The following is a 17832-nucleotide window of genomic DNA, read 5'->3' as shown; positions in this document are numbered from 1 at the left end:
CTGCCTCCCCAGGGCCTGCTTTTTGTGTAGCTCCTTCCCTTGCTGTGTGTACAGTGCTGTTTCTCTTTTTGGTTTTAATAAAATTCACAGTGGGGGCCTCCCCTGCTGTATATTTTGCTCAAAAAAATAACATTGCTGTGGCCGCATCAATCAAAACTAGTGTCCACCACAGAGAAAAGCTAAGAGTTTGTTTGTGATAAACACTCAAGAAGGGGTGTGGTGCTATTACGTAGCAAAAAAGGGGGAAAAAGTCACAAACATCAGAGGTAACCAATAGTTTCGATGAGTTATACCGACATACCACAAAAGTCAATGTCGGCCTGAACCATGTGTTTGGAAACCAGAATAGCATCAAACTTACTCAAAACAACATAAAACAACAAATATTAGCAAAATAAGTGCTAGCTAGCCATACCCCATAAGTCATAATGTAGATTAACTGAGGACATATGCACCCAACTAGCAAAACAGCCCATCCCAGATAAAAAGTTAGATGTAAAACAATATTTTTTTCCCAATCACAAAGAGAGCCGCGCATCTTTGATATAGGAGAAAATAGTGACTCTCCACAACTTTGATGGATATTACCCAAATAATTAGGCATGCAGGCGGGCTGGCTCGCGGCTGGCCACCAACCCACATCGTTTGCCACAAAATTTATTAGCAGGCTTGTGGCTAGCCACTGAGCTATTGGCTTTATGGACAAGGGTTTCGCCCACATAGCAGACTCGACTGCAAAACCCACAAGACCCACTACACATACAACCATATCTCTCTGTTTAGTAGGTTGAATGCCATGTCTAGGAGATATAACATTTGATAAAGTTCAGTCACAGTCTAAGTTCGCTAATACAAGATTACAGCTTTTGGTGATTTCTGCTTTTCAACAGATTTAGTCTTTAGAGTTTCAGAAAATTATAACAAATACTGACAGTATTTCCCTGTTCAATGTCCAACAGTAAATGAAAACATTGTTTCCATCTGCACGGGAGTGGAGGTACAGGGCAGGGAGGGCTGACAGGGGCGGCGGCAGTAGCGATAGGTTTTGGGAGAGGAGCACGACAGCGACTGCAGCAGCGTCGGTACTTGCAGGTTCTTGTGGGTCTGTAATGGGTTTTCACTTTTGCTGCGGGCTTGGCAGGCTCAGAACAATTAGTCTGCAAACAATCAGCAGCTGAACTGCAACAGCCACAAAGAATTATTTTGCAGGGCGAGCAGGCGGGTAACGTTAAGAACCCACCCCTCCCTGCATTCCTACCAATATGAAATATATAAATTGTGAAACTGTGGCTGTCAAAACTTAAGCCAGCAGTGTATAGTAGATACTCTTACATTCCAACACAAAAAGTGTAACATACATAACCATGCAGCATAATCAAATCAATTAGCATTTTCCAGTCCTTTGAAAGGTACCTTCCAAGTGCTATCCACCTCAGGAAATATGTCTGCTTCAGCCGGTCCAGCCCCTAAAGGATAAGAAAGAACCGATATAAGGTATATAAATAATATGTAGCTAACTGCAAAAATAACAGTGAAAATGATCTCAATTTATTAGATATTTAGTTATTACTACTATATCAAAATCTGTTAGAAGCAGCCAAAAATGACCAAGACATGTCATTCAATCTTTCTAGGCCATTGGATATCGTACAGGTTCAAACATCAAAGTCATCTGTTTTGGAGCATAATGAAAACCAGATTCATGCCCATGCAACTCAATGCACTCAGGTTTGATAAGCATAACTTGTTATGATAACCTTTAACCTTTTGCGAAAAAAAAACTTTAACCTTTTTTTTGTTTGTTGATTAGAATGCCTTCCAGATGCTACATTGTAAAAATATATGTATCCGTTATACTGAAGCAACTTTTCTGCACATAGCAATTATTAATATTTTTATAACATGGTAACATGTACATGGGATTTTAAAAATTATGAAAAACTAGTGCATTAAGTCAAGGCACACCATGGCATTATGTATTATGCAAATTTAAAGTTCTCTAACATATGTTAGAGTTCGGATAGCTACCATACAAAAGAATGCAACACAACACAAAATACCTTATTGTGGCATTGGAAAGTGGACGTTGAGCATGGGATCAGAGAGAAATAGTGGGGACAATAGGCAAATCCTTTTTAGCTTCACAACATGGACAACTTGAACTCGACCCTAAGCAACAAGTTCTAAAGGAAACTTAATCCCTCCATCCTGTAAGTGCATTCAACAACAACAACAACAAAGCCTTTAAGTCCCAGACAAGTTGGGGTAGGCTAGAGTTGAAACCCAGCAGAAGCCATCAAGGTTCAGGCACGTGAATAGCTGTTTTCCAAGCACTCCTATCTAAGGCTAAGTCTTTGGGTATATTCTATCCTTTCAAGTCTCCTTTTATTGCCTCTACCCAAGTCAACTTCGGTCTTCCTCTGCATCTCTTCACGTTACTATCCTGACTTAGGATTCCACTACGCACCGGTGCCTCTGGAGGTCTCCGTTGGACATGTCCAAACCATCTCAACCGGTGTTGGACAAGCTTTTTCTTCAATTGGTGCTACCCCTAATCTATCACGTATATCATCGTTCCGAACTCGATCCCATCTTGTATGACCGCAAATCCAACGCAACATACGCATTTCCGTGACACTTATCTGTTGAACATGTCAGTCTTTTCGTAGGTCAACATTCTGCACCATACAACATAGCAGGTCTAATCGCCGTCCTATAAAACTTGTCTTTTAGCTTCTGTGGTACCCTTTTGTCACATAGGACACCAGATGCTTAGCGCCACTTCATCCACCCTGCTTTGATTCTATGGCTAACATCTTCATCAATATCTCCGTCTCTCTGTAACATTGATCCTAAATATCGAAAGGTATTATTCCTAGGCACTACTTGACCTTCCAAACTAATATATTCCTCCTCCCGAATAGTAGTGCCGAAGTCACATCTCATATACTCAGTTTTAGTTCTACTGAGTCTAAAACCTTTGGACTCCAAAGTCTCCCGCCATAACTCCAGTTTCTGATTCACTTCTGTCCGGCTTTCATCAACTAGCACTACATCGTCCGCAAAAAGCATACACCAAGGGATGTCTCCTTGTATGTCCCTTGTGACATCATCCATCACTAAGGCAAACAGATAAGGGCTCAAAGCTGACCCTTGATGTAGTCCTATCCTAATCGAGAAGTCATTCGTGTCTCCATCACTTGTTCGAACACTAGTCACAACATTGTTGTACATGTCCTTAATGAGCCCGACGTACTTCGTTGGGACTTTATGTTTGTCCAAAGCCCCAACAAAGGATTTTATCATAAGCCTTCTCCAAGTCAATAAAAACCATATGTAGGTCCTTCTTCTCCCTGTAAGTGCATTGAAGCATTCAAAAATTGTACCTAAATAAAAGGAATTTAGGGGATAAAGAGATAGCTTTGCATTAAATAGTAGCACAATTTGGTAAGTATTGTATCATTACTGCCATTTACCAACCAATCTCCATTAATCATGCTAATGATGATAGGGTATAATTAGGAAATGAAGGGTACATGTGTCTTTTGTATTCTCTCTTAATTTGTTCTAAAATATTATAATATACTATATTATAGGACGGAGGGAGTATGCCCGTGGAATACTTTCCAACTTGAGCTAACAAAGTAACAAATTACTCTATACCTAACTCCAACTTGATGGCCACTTCTCATATGAACAGTATTCATATGTGGATGCAACAGTGCTCAGTAGCACATCACAACATTCCACACCTATAATGGGCGCCTCATCCTCAAGCTTCAAGTTGGCAATCATGGATGAAACCCTACGAGGACACAGCAAGGAGAGGGAATTAGTCGATGCATTATTGCATGGGCGACTAGTAAGATTGCGGAGACATTTGATAGAGATGGTAGGTTAGACCTTACAATGCCTTGACATTGCAGATACAATGCCCTGTAGACTGTAGTCCTTTCCCTTTCTCTCTGTACAGTTTACTTTATTTAAATTTATATACCAACAGTGGTGCCTCTGTTCACCTTGGCGTGAAGGCGAATATGGTGATCCCAGATACGCAGGACCCCGTGCTCGATCTCCACGCGCGAGCCCAGAAAGCTAGGTTCTCCCACTCCTGACGCAGCTTCGAAAGCGTGGATCTGCAGGTGCGGTTGCTGCCGATGCGTGCCGCGACGATGGCGTCCCAAGCGTCATTGGCGGTCTCCTTGTTCGCGAGGGAGGAGTGCATATCCGTCGGAACAGCAGCAAGAAGCGCCTCTAGCGCCCGCCGATCCTCGTCGAAGTTGGCGTCGCCGTACCGTACCACGTCCCACATGCGCCATGCCTGCATCTTCACCTTCATCACCATGGACCACTCGACGTAGTTGGTCTTGTTGAGCATGGGCCATCCGCCGCCGGCGCCGGAATCCTTGATGACGGTCTAGACGACGGGAGGAGAGCCGGGGCGGAGACCACGGCGCCAGTCCGGGGAAGGGGAGGCGTGCCGCCTATGAGGGGTCAACGCGCCAGCGTCCCGTCCACCTTGCTCCCAGTCGAAGTCCCGCTTCGCCTCTAGCCGCGCCGCCTGCTCCCGCAATCGCTGGGCCACCAGTGCGCGGTCGACTCGCGGATCCCGCCAGTGGTCGCATCCACCTGGAGCGCCGTCGAGGCCGCATCCGCTTCGAGTGCGTAAGTCGCATCCGCGTCCGCCCAGGTGCGCATCCGCCCGCTCGTGGTCTCGCGTGTCCCAGGCCCGTGCGTCCGGCACCCGCTCCGCATCGCGTCCCACATGGTCCGCACCGTCGAAGCCGCGCGCTCAGTCTGTCGCGCGCTCGGTCCGCGTCCCGCGTGCCCGCACCGCGCAGCTGCTCGCCGTCGACGCCGCCTGCTGCTCCCGCGCACAGGGCAGCGGCCTTCGCCGCCGCCGCTTGGGCCGCAGCAGCCGCGACCGCGGCCTCCTCGGCAGCCCGCGCTACTGCCAGCTCGGCAGCAACGAGTCGCCGCCGCCCGCTCCTCTGCCTCTCGCTCGCGCCTCTCCGCTGCGAGCAGCTCCGCGGCTTGCACGTCCTCGTACGCGGCCGGCGCGGCTTGCCTGCGCCGTGCGCTGGAGGTAGTGGAGCGATTGGAGGAGGAAGAAGAGTAGGAGTGGACGGACATGCTGCGGGATTGGAATGGGTAGAGGTAGAACCCAAATGAACTTAGGCTCTAGATACCATTTGTTAGAACCAAATCACAGGTTTGGGGTGAGATTTCTGATTTCATTAGCTTTGCCACAACTATGTTAGGATGGGGATACATATAGGGTAGTTTGCTTGGTCCTTAAGAAAGGATTACAACATATTCTAAAGTAGATGCTAAAGCAGGATAAGATAAAGTAGATGCTAAAACAAGATAAGGACTGACATAGCCACCAACTACTCTAGATAAACACAAGACTTATAGACCAAGTCTATCACTCTTCCCCGCAGCTAGGGAGGGGGGATAGGAGCAGGGTATTAGACATGTATAGTCCGTGTATACATTGTATTTGGACATGTTGTATTCCACGCCCCATTGGGATATATGAAAGGTCACCCCCCTAGGTGGGTGTGTGGTGTTTCCTTCTCTCTACACAGGGGAATAGAAGAAGGGAAAAATAAAAAAGAATAAGAGTAATGTAAATGATGAGTAGGTCCCAAAAACGTAGGGGCCCTAATTTGAGGGCTACTATTGGAGTTTAACCTAGTAAATAAGGCCCTCAAAAGTCAAGTAGAGGCTGTTTCAGGGGCTAATGTTGGAGTTGCTCTAACAAGAACATAGTATCCCATCCGTAATTTCAACTAACACTACAATAGCAGGTCTCATATGAACATTTAGGTAAACAATCATGCCATGGACAGTGCTGCTAAGTGTCACACCACAATCCTTATAATATCACCACATGAAGTTTCAGCTATGTACTAAAAATTCAAATATTTAACAACTCTGGAAATACCTGATATTGAATCCAGTGCCAATAAATCATAATCTGAGACAACACCAACCTGCAAAAGGAAAGAAGTTCAAACCAAATGAATGCTTTTCTCTACGCATTATGTACAGAAGAAAAAAAATGCTCTTGGCCATATCTACAGTATAAAAGAAAGTGTGGTTATGTCCATGCAGTGTGCCTGCTATTTTCAGTGCATAATATAGATGTTTTTGCAGGTCCACAAGACATTTTCTGAAGAAATGTTTTTGCCATAATATAAAGTATAAGCATTTAGAACATGTTAAGTCAGCACCCAATGTAGGTAGATATGAAATATAGGAAGGTAACATAAGAAAATAGTGCTTATGTATGCAATTTCCAATTTGAGACTTCCTGGGCTTTGAGGAACTACTAATTGTACCAACCAAATTCCAGTCGTCATCAATAACAGGAAAGCCAGTGATCCTATGCTTCACCAGCATCTCAAGAGCTGCTCAAAAGCAAAATTGAATGATCATGTTCTAATGATCGAAAGTAAGGCAGAAAGTGCAGCATAGGAGAAACAAGGCACCTTCATCAACTGAAGTGGTTGGTTTCACAACATGCAGGTCTTCCCTTTTGGTCATAACATCACCAACCGTATAACTTCCAGTGCTTTGCTGAACAACCACAAAATTCAGAACAGATATTTAAAGGGGCGTTACACGGTGCAAAGAGCTCCCGCTCTATGTGGGGTCTAGGGAAGGGTGTTAGTGGCAAGCCTTACTCTCGCCCGTGCAATGCGAGGAGACCGCGACTCGAACCCGGGACCTTCCGGTCACAGGCGGTAAGACTCTACCGCTTGCACCAGGCCCGCCCTTCAGAACAGATATTTAGTACAACTAAAAATATTTCCATAGAAAAAATAATAGTTATGACAAAGCAAGTAATTTAAGGAGATTTGGAGAACAAGTTGTTAGTCGCTGAATTCTCATTTTTGGTAGTAGGAGAATTCTTACTCTCATCGAGAGAGGATGACACTAGGAGTTGGGGTAATTTTCTTATCTATTTCTCACACAAACTCACACAAATGCCATACCAACCTGAGGGGTTGGGGTTACATATTTATAGACTGCTAGCCAGCCAAGCATATGCCAAGATGCTAGTCTAAGATGCTAATATGCTGTCCTAGCTAAGATGCTGTCCTCTAGTCTAAGATGCTGTCCTCTAAGATGCTATCCTCTAGTCTAAGATGCTGTCGTAAAAACAGAAAAACAGCCACAAGGACCATGTGAGTAGCACAGCCCCACAAAGACCAGCCACACATGAGACTTATCCATCATTCTCCCCCTAAGTCTTGTGCGTCGTCTTGTGGGAGAGTTGAACCATCCCGGTCCTGGAGCAGAGCTCAAGGAACTTGATCCTCCCAAGGGGCTTGGTGAGCAGGTCTGCAAGCTGGTCCTTGGTGTTGATGTAGTTCGCCTTGATGCTCCCTTCCTTCAAACAGCCTCGGATGAAGTGGTACCTCACCCGGATGTGCTTGCTGCGTTCGTGGAACACGGGGTTCTTTGCCAGGGTCAGAGCGGACTTGCTGTCCACCCTGAGCTCCACCGCTCTAGTGTCTCTGCCGAGGAGATCACCAAGCAGTCGAGCAAGCCAGAGCGCCTGAGTCGAAGCGGTGGAGGCCGCTATGTACTCGGCCTTGCAGCTGGACAGGGCCACCACCTGCTGCTTGACCGACTGCCAGCTAACGAGGCACTTGCCGAGGAAGAAGAGGATCGCGCTCGTGCTCTTGCTGGTGTCGATGTCGCCGGCGTGGTCGCTGTCGCTGTACCCGACGAAGTGTGCCGCCACAGGGCACCTTGGGTAGTAGAGGCCGTGGTCGAGAGTCCCCGCAACGTAGCGGATGATCCTCTTCACAACCTGCTGGTGCTCCGTCGTCGGTCGCTGCATGAACCGACTAACGTAGCCGACGGAGAATGCCAAGCCCGGCCGTGTGTGGGCGAGGTAGCGAAGGCTCCCCACAAGACGCCGGTACTGCGTAGCGTCCACCTCCTCCGTCGTGCTGTAGCGGCTTAGCTTCAGACTCTCCTCCATCGGAGTGAGAGCTAGGTTGCAGTCGGTGAGCCCAGCTAGCTCAACGACGCGCTTGGCGTAGGCGGTCTGTCGAAGCGTGATCCCAGAGTCATCCTGGTGCACCTCGATTCCCAGGTAGAAGGAGAGAGGCCCCAGGTCACTCATTTGGAAGGTGGCATTCATCTCTTCCTTGAATGCCGCCACCTCCGCATCCTTGGTGCCGGTGATCACCAAGTCGTCGACGTAGACACCCACCAGCAGGGCATTTCCTCAATTGCCCCGTCGGTAGATGGCCACCTCGTGCGGGCTTTGCTCGAAGCCCATCCCCTTTAGCGTGGAATCCAGCTTGGCATTCCACGCCCTCGGTGCCTGCCGCAAGCCATAGAGAGCCTTACGCAGGCGGAGCACCTTGCCCTCCTTGCCGGGGATCGCAAATCCCGGCGGCTGGTGCACGTAGACCTCCTCCTTCAAGTCGCCGTTAAGGAACGCCGACTTGATGTCCATGTGATGAACACGCCAGCCCTCCTGGGCAGCTAGCGCAAGGAGGAGTTGCACGGACTCCATCCGTGCCACGGGAGCAAAGGCGTCATCAAAGTCGACCCCCTCCTGCTGCACGAAACCTCGTGCCACCAAGCGAGCCTTGTGCTTGACGATGGCACCGGCTTCATCCCTCTTCAGCTTGTACACCCACTTAAGGGTGATCGCACGATGACCACGAGGAAGGTCAGCAAGCTCCCAGGTGCGGTTCTTCTCAACCGCATCCATCTCCAACTGCATCGCGGCGCGCCATGCCGCGTGTCTCTCAGCCTCTGTGAACGACTGAGGCTCGCCGTCATCACACGCAAGGTGCAACTGCGCCTCCAGGTCATGAGGCACCTGTCCCGGCACCGGCTGGTCGCCGAGAAGGTTCTCCATCGTACGGTACCGCAACGGCTCGCCGTCGTGGTACGCGTCGACGCGCTCCTCGTCGTGAGGGAGCGGAGTAGCGAGCTCAACCGGGCCGTGCTCGACACGAGCTGGTGGTGGAGTAGACGTGCCCGGAGTGATGCCTGTCGGTGCTGGAGTGCGTGGCGTTGCCGGCTGTGGTGGAGCCGGCGAAGAACTCATCGCAGCCGAGGTCCTGGCTGGAGAGCGTGGTGCTGTCGGAGTAGCAGGCGCCGGGGTCGGTGGAGGCTCGGGTATTGGGTAGACGCGCTCGCCGAAGAAGAGCCGCCTACTCCCCCAGCTCCCTCGAAGTGGACGTACTCGACAGAGAAGTCGTCGTACGTTGGAGCCGAGCCGTCGTCCACCGCCTTGTCCCACGCCCATCCTTGCCCTTCGTCGAACACAATGTCGCGCGCCGTGCGCACACGCTGTGTCTTCGGGTCGATGATGCAGTAGGCCTTCGAGCCCTCCGCGTAGCCGATGAACACTCCTGGAGTGCTCCTGTCGTCGAGCTTGCTGATGTGGCCAAGCTCCTTGGCGAACGCGAGGCAGCCAAAGACCCGCAAGTGGGAGATCGCCGGCTTGCGCCCATGCCAAACCTCGTACGATGTCCTGCCGTCGAGCGCCTTTGTAGGCGAGCGGTTGAGGATGTAGACGGCCGTCACCACTGCCTCTCCCCAGAAGACAGCCGGCATCCCCCTCTGCTTGAGGAGGGCCCGAGCCATCCCCACAACCGTCTGGTTGCGCCGCTCGACGACGCCATTCTGCTGCGGGCTGTACGACGCGGAGTAGTGGCGCTGAATGCCCTCATCAGCGCAGTACGACGCGAATTCAGCCGCCGTGAATTCGCCGCCGTTGTCGGTGCGCAGCACGCGCAGCTTGCGGCCGCACTCCGCCTCCGTAGCAGCATGCGCGCGCCTGATGGCGTCCGCAGCCTCTCCCTTGCTGCCGAGGACCATCACCCACATGTAGCGGGAGAGGTCGTCGACGAGCAGCAGGAAGTAGCGTCGTCCTCCCGGTGTGGCCGGTGTCACCGGGCCACACAAGTCCCCGTGCACAAGCTCGAGCCTCTCCTTGGCTCGAAAGCTAGCCCGCTGTGGAAAGGGGAGTCGCCTCTGCTTCGTCAACACGCAGACGTCGCAGAGCTGCTCCACATGGTCGAGGCACGGCAGGCCTCGCACCATCTCTGTGGCACTAAGCCGCTTCAGGGCCTCAAAGTGAAGGTGCCCGAAACGCTCGTGCCACTGCCACGCCTCGTCGTCCCGACGAGCAGCAAGACAGAAGGGTTGTGCCACCTGCACGTTAAGGACGTAGAGTCGATTTGCGCTTCTGGATACCTTGGCAAGAAGGCGACGACGACGATCCCAAATCCTCATGACTCCGTCCTCAACCACCACGCGCGAACCGTTCTCATCCAGCTGTCCCAAGCTGATGATGGAGTTCTTCAACGCGGGGATGTAGTAGACTCCGGTGAGCAGTCTGTGCTCACCAGACACGGTGGTGAAGATGACGGAGCCGACGCCCTTGATCTCCACGCCGGAGGCATCCCCAAACTTGACGGAGCCTCGGACGCTAGGGTCAAGCTCGGTGAAGAACTCCCGTCGACCGGTCATGTGATGGGTGGCGCCGGTGTCGAGGCACCACCCGTCAGTCTTGTCGTTGCCGGAGCTGTCGCCGAGGAGGGCGTGTGCTTTTGGCTCGTCAAGGTGGAGGAGAGCTGCTGCGGCCGGTGCTGCTGGAGGTAGCTCGATGCTGGCATGTGCCATGAACAGAGCTGGCTCCTCCTCCGCCTGTGCGACGTGGGCCTGGCCACGTCGTGGCTGTCGACAGTCCTTGGCCCAATGGCCAAGCTGGCCGCAGTTGCGGCAGGTGTCGTCTCGTGCCGGCTTGTGCCTGCCGGCGGCGCCGCCCTGGGCGCCTCCGCGGGCATCACCCTCGGCACGTCCTCGCGCCCCGGCCTGGGTGTCTCTGCGCGCCTTGCGCGGCTTGCCACGCTTGCGGCCGCCTGTCGCGGAAGAAAGCTCCCCCTTCCTCCGATCACCTTGGCTGGCAAGCCACTGCTCCCGAGTGAGAAGGAGCTTCCCGCCAGTGGTGATGGGCCCCGAGAGCGACTGTGGCTCATCGCTGTCGACGACCTTGAGGCAACCTATCGCCTCCTCGATCGACATCGTGGAGAGATCCAGCAGAGACTCGATCGAGCGAGCCATCTGCTTGTACTTCTCGGGGACGCGGCGGAAGAGCTTTTCAACAGCTCTCTCCTCGCCGTAGGTGTCGTCGCCGAACTGCACCATCTTCTGCAACAAAGTGTTGAGACGGAGAGCAAAGTCATCAACGTCCTTACCTGGCTTGAAGGCCAGGTTCTCCCACTCCTTGCGAAGTGCCTGCAGTGTGGACTTGCGGGCGCGGTCGCTGCCGATGCGTGCCACAGCGATGGCGTCCCAACCCTCCTTGGCAGTCCGCTTGCTGGTAAGCGAGAACTGCATCTCGGGCGGGACTGCAGCGATGAGAGCATCCAGCGCCCGTCGATCTAGGTCGTAGTCGACGTCGCCGTACTGGACTGCCTCCCACATGTGCCGCACCTGGAGCTTTACCCTTATCACCGCAGCCCACTCGACGTAGTTGGTCTTGGTGAGGGTAGGCCACCCACCGCCGGGACCGACGTCCCTGACAACAGCCTGGAGCCTGTGGTAACCACGGTACCGATCTGGGGAGAGAGAGCCACGCTGCCTGTGAAGGCCGCGCTCTCCATCGACCCGTCGGTACTGATCCGGGGAGAGAGAGCCACGCTGCCTGTGAAGGCCGCGCTCTCCATCGACCCGTCCACCACCGTTGCCGTGCGCGCCTCCTCCAGGAGCACCGCCGCCGTGTGCGCCTCCTCCAAGAGCGCCGCCAGCGCGTCCGCGCCTGTCTGGGCTGCCGCCGCGCTCGTGGGCGTGCGCGGCTGCCCCAGGAGCGCCACCGCCGTGTGCGCCTCCTCCAGGAGCGCTGCCAGCGCGTCCGCGCCTGTCTGGGCTGCCGCCACGCTCGTGGGCGTACGCGGCTGCCCACTGCGCCGCCCGCGCTCGCGCTGCCTCCCTCTCTAGCAGCTCGAGATCCGCGTCGGCAGTGTCAGTCAGCGGAAATGGAGCTGCCGATGCTGCCGCGCAGAGCCTCGACCTCCGCTGCCGCCGCACGCGCTGCATTCGCCGCCGCCGCTGCTTCCGCCTCCGCTCTGGCTGCTGCAAGCTCCGCCGCTGCCAGCCTCGACGCCCTTGTCGCCGCTGCAGCGGTCTCTGCCGCCGCTCGCTCGCGTTCCTCTGCCGCGGCAAGTTCGGCCTCCTGCCGACGCCGCGTGCTCGAGGCGACCGAGCGCTGAGACTGCCCTGCGGACATGACGCGCTACCGGGGGGCTGCTGCGTGGGGAGAGGGCTGCTTCAGACGAGCTGGGAGAGGAGTGAACAGGAACGGCCGGAGGAGCTGCTACTGCCAACAGCTGGGGCTGTTGTGGGGCTGGAAGAGAAGATGAGCAAGAGATGCTCAGGCTACAGGATAATACGGCTCCGATACTAGTTGTTAGTCGTTGAATTCTCACTCTTGGTAGTAGGAGAATTCTTACTCTCATGTAGAGAGGATGACACTAGGAGTTGGAGCAATTTTCTTGTCTATTTCTCACACAAACTCACACAAATACCATACCAACCTGAGGAGTTGGGGTTACATATTTATAGGCTGCTAGCCAGCCAAGCATATGTCAAGATGCTAGTCTAAGATGCTAGTCTAAGATGCTAATATGCTGTCCTAGCTAAGATGCTGTCCTCTAGTCTAAGATGCTGTCCTTTAAGATGCTATCCTCTAGTCTAAGATGCTGTCCTAAAAACAGAAAAACAGTCACAAGGACCATGTGAGTAGCATAGCCTCACAAAGACCAGCCACACATGAGACTTATCCATCACAAGTTCATTACGGATAAGGCTATTTTGTATCACATTTGGGCAGTTATGCTAACGATATTTCTCAAAACATTTGTCGTAACAATTATTTTGCTGTCATGTGTTGTTTAAATAAAATCCAGGGGTGCAAATTGGTGACCCTAAGGGTTTCCATCTTCACTCTAGTACAACAAATTGAAATAGTTTTTCAAAATGAGAGCTCATTTGGGAAACCTAGAATTGAACTAAAGAGTGGCAGTGAAGACCCTTAGGGTAACCAATTTGCACCCCTAATAAATTCAATAACCACCAAACATCAAAGTCATTTTCTTTTGTAGTGAATGATAGAACAAGAACTTTGAAACATAAAAGGAAACTGAACACTCACTTTCTAGTTAAATATTTTTCCAACATCATCACTATTTACTCCATTTTAGAATAAAATAAGCAAGCAGTACTTTTCCATTCTAGAACAAATATCACAACATCATCATGAGGATCAATTCAGTCATAAGCAAGCAGTACTTTTCTACCATAAGAAAACAATATTGATTTCACAAGATTTATGAGCACTCTTAATGTAACACAAGGCATTATTCTAGTCTTGTAGTATAAGAACAAGATGTACCATAGCAACGAAGTGAAAATTTATTAGGGTCCCTCTCTGGCATACATGGATGACAATAGACATGCAAGAGCAACATTTGCCCAATTAAAGCATTCATCTACAGAAATGCAGTTTCTACAAGAGGTAGCGAAGAGAAGGCTAGCAAGACGAGTCCAACAATAAGGATATAAAAGGAAAACATAAATTTCAGTGGCAGTTCTTGAACTTATCTCAAGTTCTCATTCAATTCTTAGTATTTGCAAATTACACACTCATCCTGGTCCTGATGTTTGTAAATCACACACTTTTTTTTTGAACGGGAAATACAGCAGGGGAAGCGCCCACTGTAGGATTTTATTAAATAAAAACAGAAACATGTAGAAAAGAGAGAGAAATAATAACAAACCAAGCAGCCGGAGGGCTGAGGTAGCCACGGCGGGAAGGGAACCGCAAGGCCAAACGCCAGCAAGGCCAAAGAGAGGAGAAAAGCTACATATTTATCATCTCTCATTCTAAAAGCCTGAAGTTTGGCCTCTTCACAGAAGAGGTTTTTGTTAGAACCAAATCACAGGTTTGGGGCTAGAATTTCAGTTTCATTAGCCCTTGCCACAACTATGGCAGGCCGGGGATACATATAAGGTAGTTTGCTTGCAACTTAAGAAAGCTACAGCATATTCCAAATACTAAAGTAGATGCTAAAGTAGGATAAGATAGATGATAAGGGTGCTGACACATGCACCGACTACTCTAGAAAAACACAAGACTTATAGACCAAGTCTATCATTCTCCCCCTAAGCCTTGTGTGGCGCCTTCTGGGGAATTTGAACCATCCCAATCCTGGCGCGAAGCTCCTGGAACTTGACTCGCCCAAGGGACTTTGGTGAGAAGGTCGGCGAGCTGGTCCTGGGTGTTGATGTAGCTGGCCTTGATGCTCCCCTCATCCAAGCAGCTCCTAATGAAGTGGTACATGATTCGGATATGCTTGCTGCGCTCAAGGAAGACGGGGTTCTTCGCCAAGGATAAGGCGGACTTGCTGTCCACCCTGAGCTCCACTGCTTCTGCGTCTCTGCTCAGGAGATCGCCCAGCAGCCGAGCCAACCAGAGAGCTTGAGTCGAAGCGGTTGTGGCAGCGATGTACTCCGCCTTACAACTGGACAGAGCCACCACATGCTGCTTGACCGACTGCCAGCTGATTAGACACTTGCCGAGGAAGAATAGCAGTCCCGCTTGTGCTCTTGCTTGTGTCGATGTCGCCGGCGAGGTCGCTGTCATTGTACCCGATGAAATGTTCCGCGTCGGGGCACCTCAGGTAGTGCAAGCCGTAGTCGGAGGTGATGGATAAGTCTGGCTGCTGTGGTCTTTGTGGGGCTGTTGTGGTCTTTGTGTTTTTAGGACAGCATAGGACAGCATCTTAGACTAGAGGACAGCATCCGGACAGCATCTTAAACTAGCATCTAGAGAACAGTATCTTAGCATCTAGGACAGCATCTTAGACTAGCATCTTATACTAGCATCTTGGTATATGTTTGGCTGGCTAGCAGCCTATAAATATGTATCCCCAACCCCTCGGGTTGGTATGACATTGAGAAATAAACCAGAAAATTGTCCCAACTCCTAGTGTCATCCTTTCTCGATGAGAGTAAGAATTCTGCTATTTCCAAGAGTGAGAATTCAGCAACTAACAAGTGGTATCAGAGTCGTACTATCCTGTAGCCTAAGCATCTCCTGCTCATCTCCTCTCCCAGCCACACAACAGCCCTAGCTGCGAGCAGCAGCTCCTGGCCGCTCCTGCTCACTACTCCCCCGCGCGTCTGAAGCAGCCCTCTCCCCACGCAGCAGCTCCCCGGTAGCACGTCATGTCCGCAGGGCAGTCTCAGCGCTCGGTCACCTCGAGCACGCGGCGTCGGCAGGAGGCCGAACTTGCCGCGGCAGAGGAACGCGAGCGAGCGGCAGCAGAGACCGCGGCGGCGGCGGCAAGGGCGTCGAGGCTGGCAGCGGCGGAACTGGCAGCAGCCAGAGCGGAGACGGAAGCAGCGGCGGCGGCGAATGCAGCGCGTGCGGCGGCAGCGGAGGTCGAGGCTCTACGCGGCAGCATCAGCAGCTCCATTTCCGCTGACGACACCGCTGACGCGGACCTCGAGCTGCTAGAGAGGGAGGCGGCGCAGTGGGCAGACGCGCACGCCCACGAGCGTGGCGGCAGCCCAGACAAGCCCGGACGCGCTGGCGGCGCTCCTAGAGGAGGCGCGCACGGCGGTGGCGCTCGCGGCAGCAGCCCAGAAAGGCGCGGACGCGCCGGTGGCGCTCCTGGAGGAGGCGCGCACGGCAACGGTGGCGGACGAGTCGATGGAGAGCGCGGCCTTCACAGGCAGCGTGGCTCTCTCTCCCCGGATCGGTACCATGGTTACCACGGGCTCCAGGCTGTTGTCAGGGACGTCGGTCCCGGCGGTGGGTGGCCTACCCTCACCAAGACCAACTACGTCGAGTGGGCTGCGGTGATGAGGGTAAAGCTCCAGGTGCGGCACATGTGGGAGGCAGTCCGATACGGCGACGTCGACTACGACCTAGATCGACGGGCGCTGGATGCCCTTATCGCTGCAGTCCCACCCGAGATGCAGTTCTCGCTTACCAACCAGTGGACTACCAAGGAGGCTTGGGACGCCATCACTGCGGCACGCATCGGCAGCGACCGTGCGCTAGGTGCAGCTCCCTCTCGAGGTCGTGTGTCGCCAGTCCATGGACGGGCTTGATCGCCGAAGATGTTGTCCACGGTGCGGTAGCGCAGAGGCTCATCGTCGTGGTAGGTATCGACGCGATCCTCTTCATTGGACAGCGGAGTGGCGAACTCCACCGTGCGCTGCCTGTCAAGGACCGAAGCTGCTGGTGCCGATCCCGGGGGTGTGGGTGCCGGTGCAGAAAAGCGGGGCATAGCCGGTGGTGGAGAGCGGGGCATAGCCGGTGGTGGAGCTGGTGGAGGACTCAATGGTGTAGGCGGTGGAGGACTCGCTGGAGGTGGCGAGCCAGGTGCTGAGGTAGACGAGCTCGGTGAAGATGAGCTGCTAGCTCCCGCTCCCTCGAAGTGGACGTAGTCGACGACGAAGTCTCTGAGAGTCGAAGTCAAGCCGTCGTCCACCGCCTTGTCCCAGGCCCAGCCTAGCCCTTCGTCGAACACGACGTCCCGGGAGATGCGGACGCGCTGTGTCGCAGGGTCGAGGATGTGGTAAGCCTTGACGCCCTCCGCGTAGCCGATGAAGACCCCCGGCGTGCTCCGGTCGTCGAGCTTGCCGACGTGGTTGAGCTCCTTGGCGAAGGCCAGACAACCGAAGACGCGGAGGTGGCTCACCACTGGCTTGCGCCCGTGCCAAGCCTCGTATGGTGTCTTGCCGTCGAGGGCCTTGGTGGGCGAGCGATTGAGCAGGTGAACGGCGGTCATCACCGCCTCACCCGAGTAGATTGCCGGCATCCCTTTCTGCTTGAAGAGGGCACGAGCGGTGGTCACCACCGTTTGGTTGCGCCGCTCAACGACGCCGTTCTGCTGCGGGGTGTACGGTGCGAAAAAGTGCCGCTGGATCCCCTCATCGGCGCAGTACACCGCGAACTCAGCCGCCGTGAACTCACCGCCGTTGTCAGTGCGCAGCACCCGAAGCTCGCGGCCGCACTCCTCTACAGCAGCTTGATGGCCCACCGCACGCCTCTACAGCCCGTCTAGGCCCAAGAGTTCGAAGGTTGGCCCACCGACGGGTTCGACAACCGCTCCGGGCACCTTTAGAGTAAGGGGAGGAAAAGGATGGGCCCGCTAGTGGCCAGTACCCAAGCGCACGAACGCCGCAGGCATCCCGACCCACGTTCGAGTCTCGGCTGGATTCAATCCATGGTTTTTCCTTGAAGAAAGACAGAGAGCCCTCGCGACCGGTCGAACGGACCCGAGAACTATATGGATTGACCGCTGAGAATCTGGAGCCGATCACCAACTGACCCAAGCCGAATCCCCGCGAACGGGATGTCGAGGCCCCACTCGGACTAGGCCGTTAACAGCTCACTGAGCACCATGATTCGTCCATAGAGAAAAATCATGACACGGCTCGGCCCCTCCGTTTTTATCGCTTGAGGGAAGATAATCGCGAAGACGAGCCGATCCTCGATCGAAACCCCTGCTACGAGCAGGGGCTCGAGGAAAGTAGGACTCGCACAAAGACCGAACGCTCGGTCGCAGAACGACAAACCCCCATAGGGGTCGAAATCAGGAAAGACCTTCTCCGACCTACTAGATCTCACGGCTATATCCCCGAGGGGTCCGATCTCGACGAAAAGAAATCATCGTCCCCAGGTCACGCCGTGGGCGACAAAAGAAGGCCAAGGCCCTCAGAGTCCTCCTGTTTGGAAGAAGCCTCCGAAAGAGTATTCTACTCCTCCGC

At 53.1% G+C, this 17832-nt stretch overlaps 2 protein-coding genes across 2 annotated transcripts in view; both read right to left on the bottom strand.

Moving 5' to 3' along the window:
* The window catches only part of LOC136501692 (CBS domain-containing protein CBSX1, chloroplastic-like), a 32383-nt gene that overhangs the window by 11591 nt on the left and 2960 nt on the right, over positions 1 to 17832 (bottom strand). Inside the window, exons 2-5 of the mRNA XM_066497216.1 lie at positions 6498 to 6585; positions 6352 to 6416; positions 5951 to 5999; positions 1414 to 1466 (exon numbers count right to left, since the gene is read on the bottom strand). Of these exons, the coding sequence (XP_066353313.1) occupies positions 1414 to 1466; positions 5951 to 5999; positions 6352 to 6416; positions 6498 to 6585 (255 nt within the window). The remainder of the gene's footprint in view (positions 1 to 1413; positions 1467 to 5950; positions 6000 to 6351; positions 6417 to 6497; positions 6586 to 17832) is intronic.
* LOC136501690 (uncharacterized) lies at positions 1488 to 5919 on the bottom strand. The gene is made up of 3 exons (XM_066497213.1): positions 4020 to 5919; positions 3664 to 3805; positions 1488 to 3353 (listed from the first exon to the last, which is right to left on the bottom strand). Exons 1-2 carry the CDS (start codon positions 4376 to 4378, stop codon positions 3664 to 3666), a joined length of 501 nt encoding a protein of 166 aa, XP_066353310.1. The 5' UTR covers positions 4379 to 5919; the 3' UTR covers positions 1488 to 3353.

This window comes from Miscanthus floridulus, chromosome 13 (assembly GCF_019320115.1).
Source record: "Miscanthus floridulus cultivar M001 chromosome 13, ASM1932011v1, whole genome shotgun sequence".
Lineage (NCBI taxonomy): Eukaryota > Viridiplantae > Streptophyta > Magnoliopsida > Poales > Poaceae > Miscanthus > Miscanthus floridulus.
This window is presented reverse-complemented; position numbering and strand designations above follow the sequence as displayed.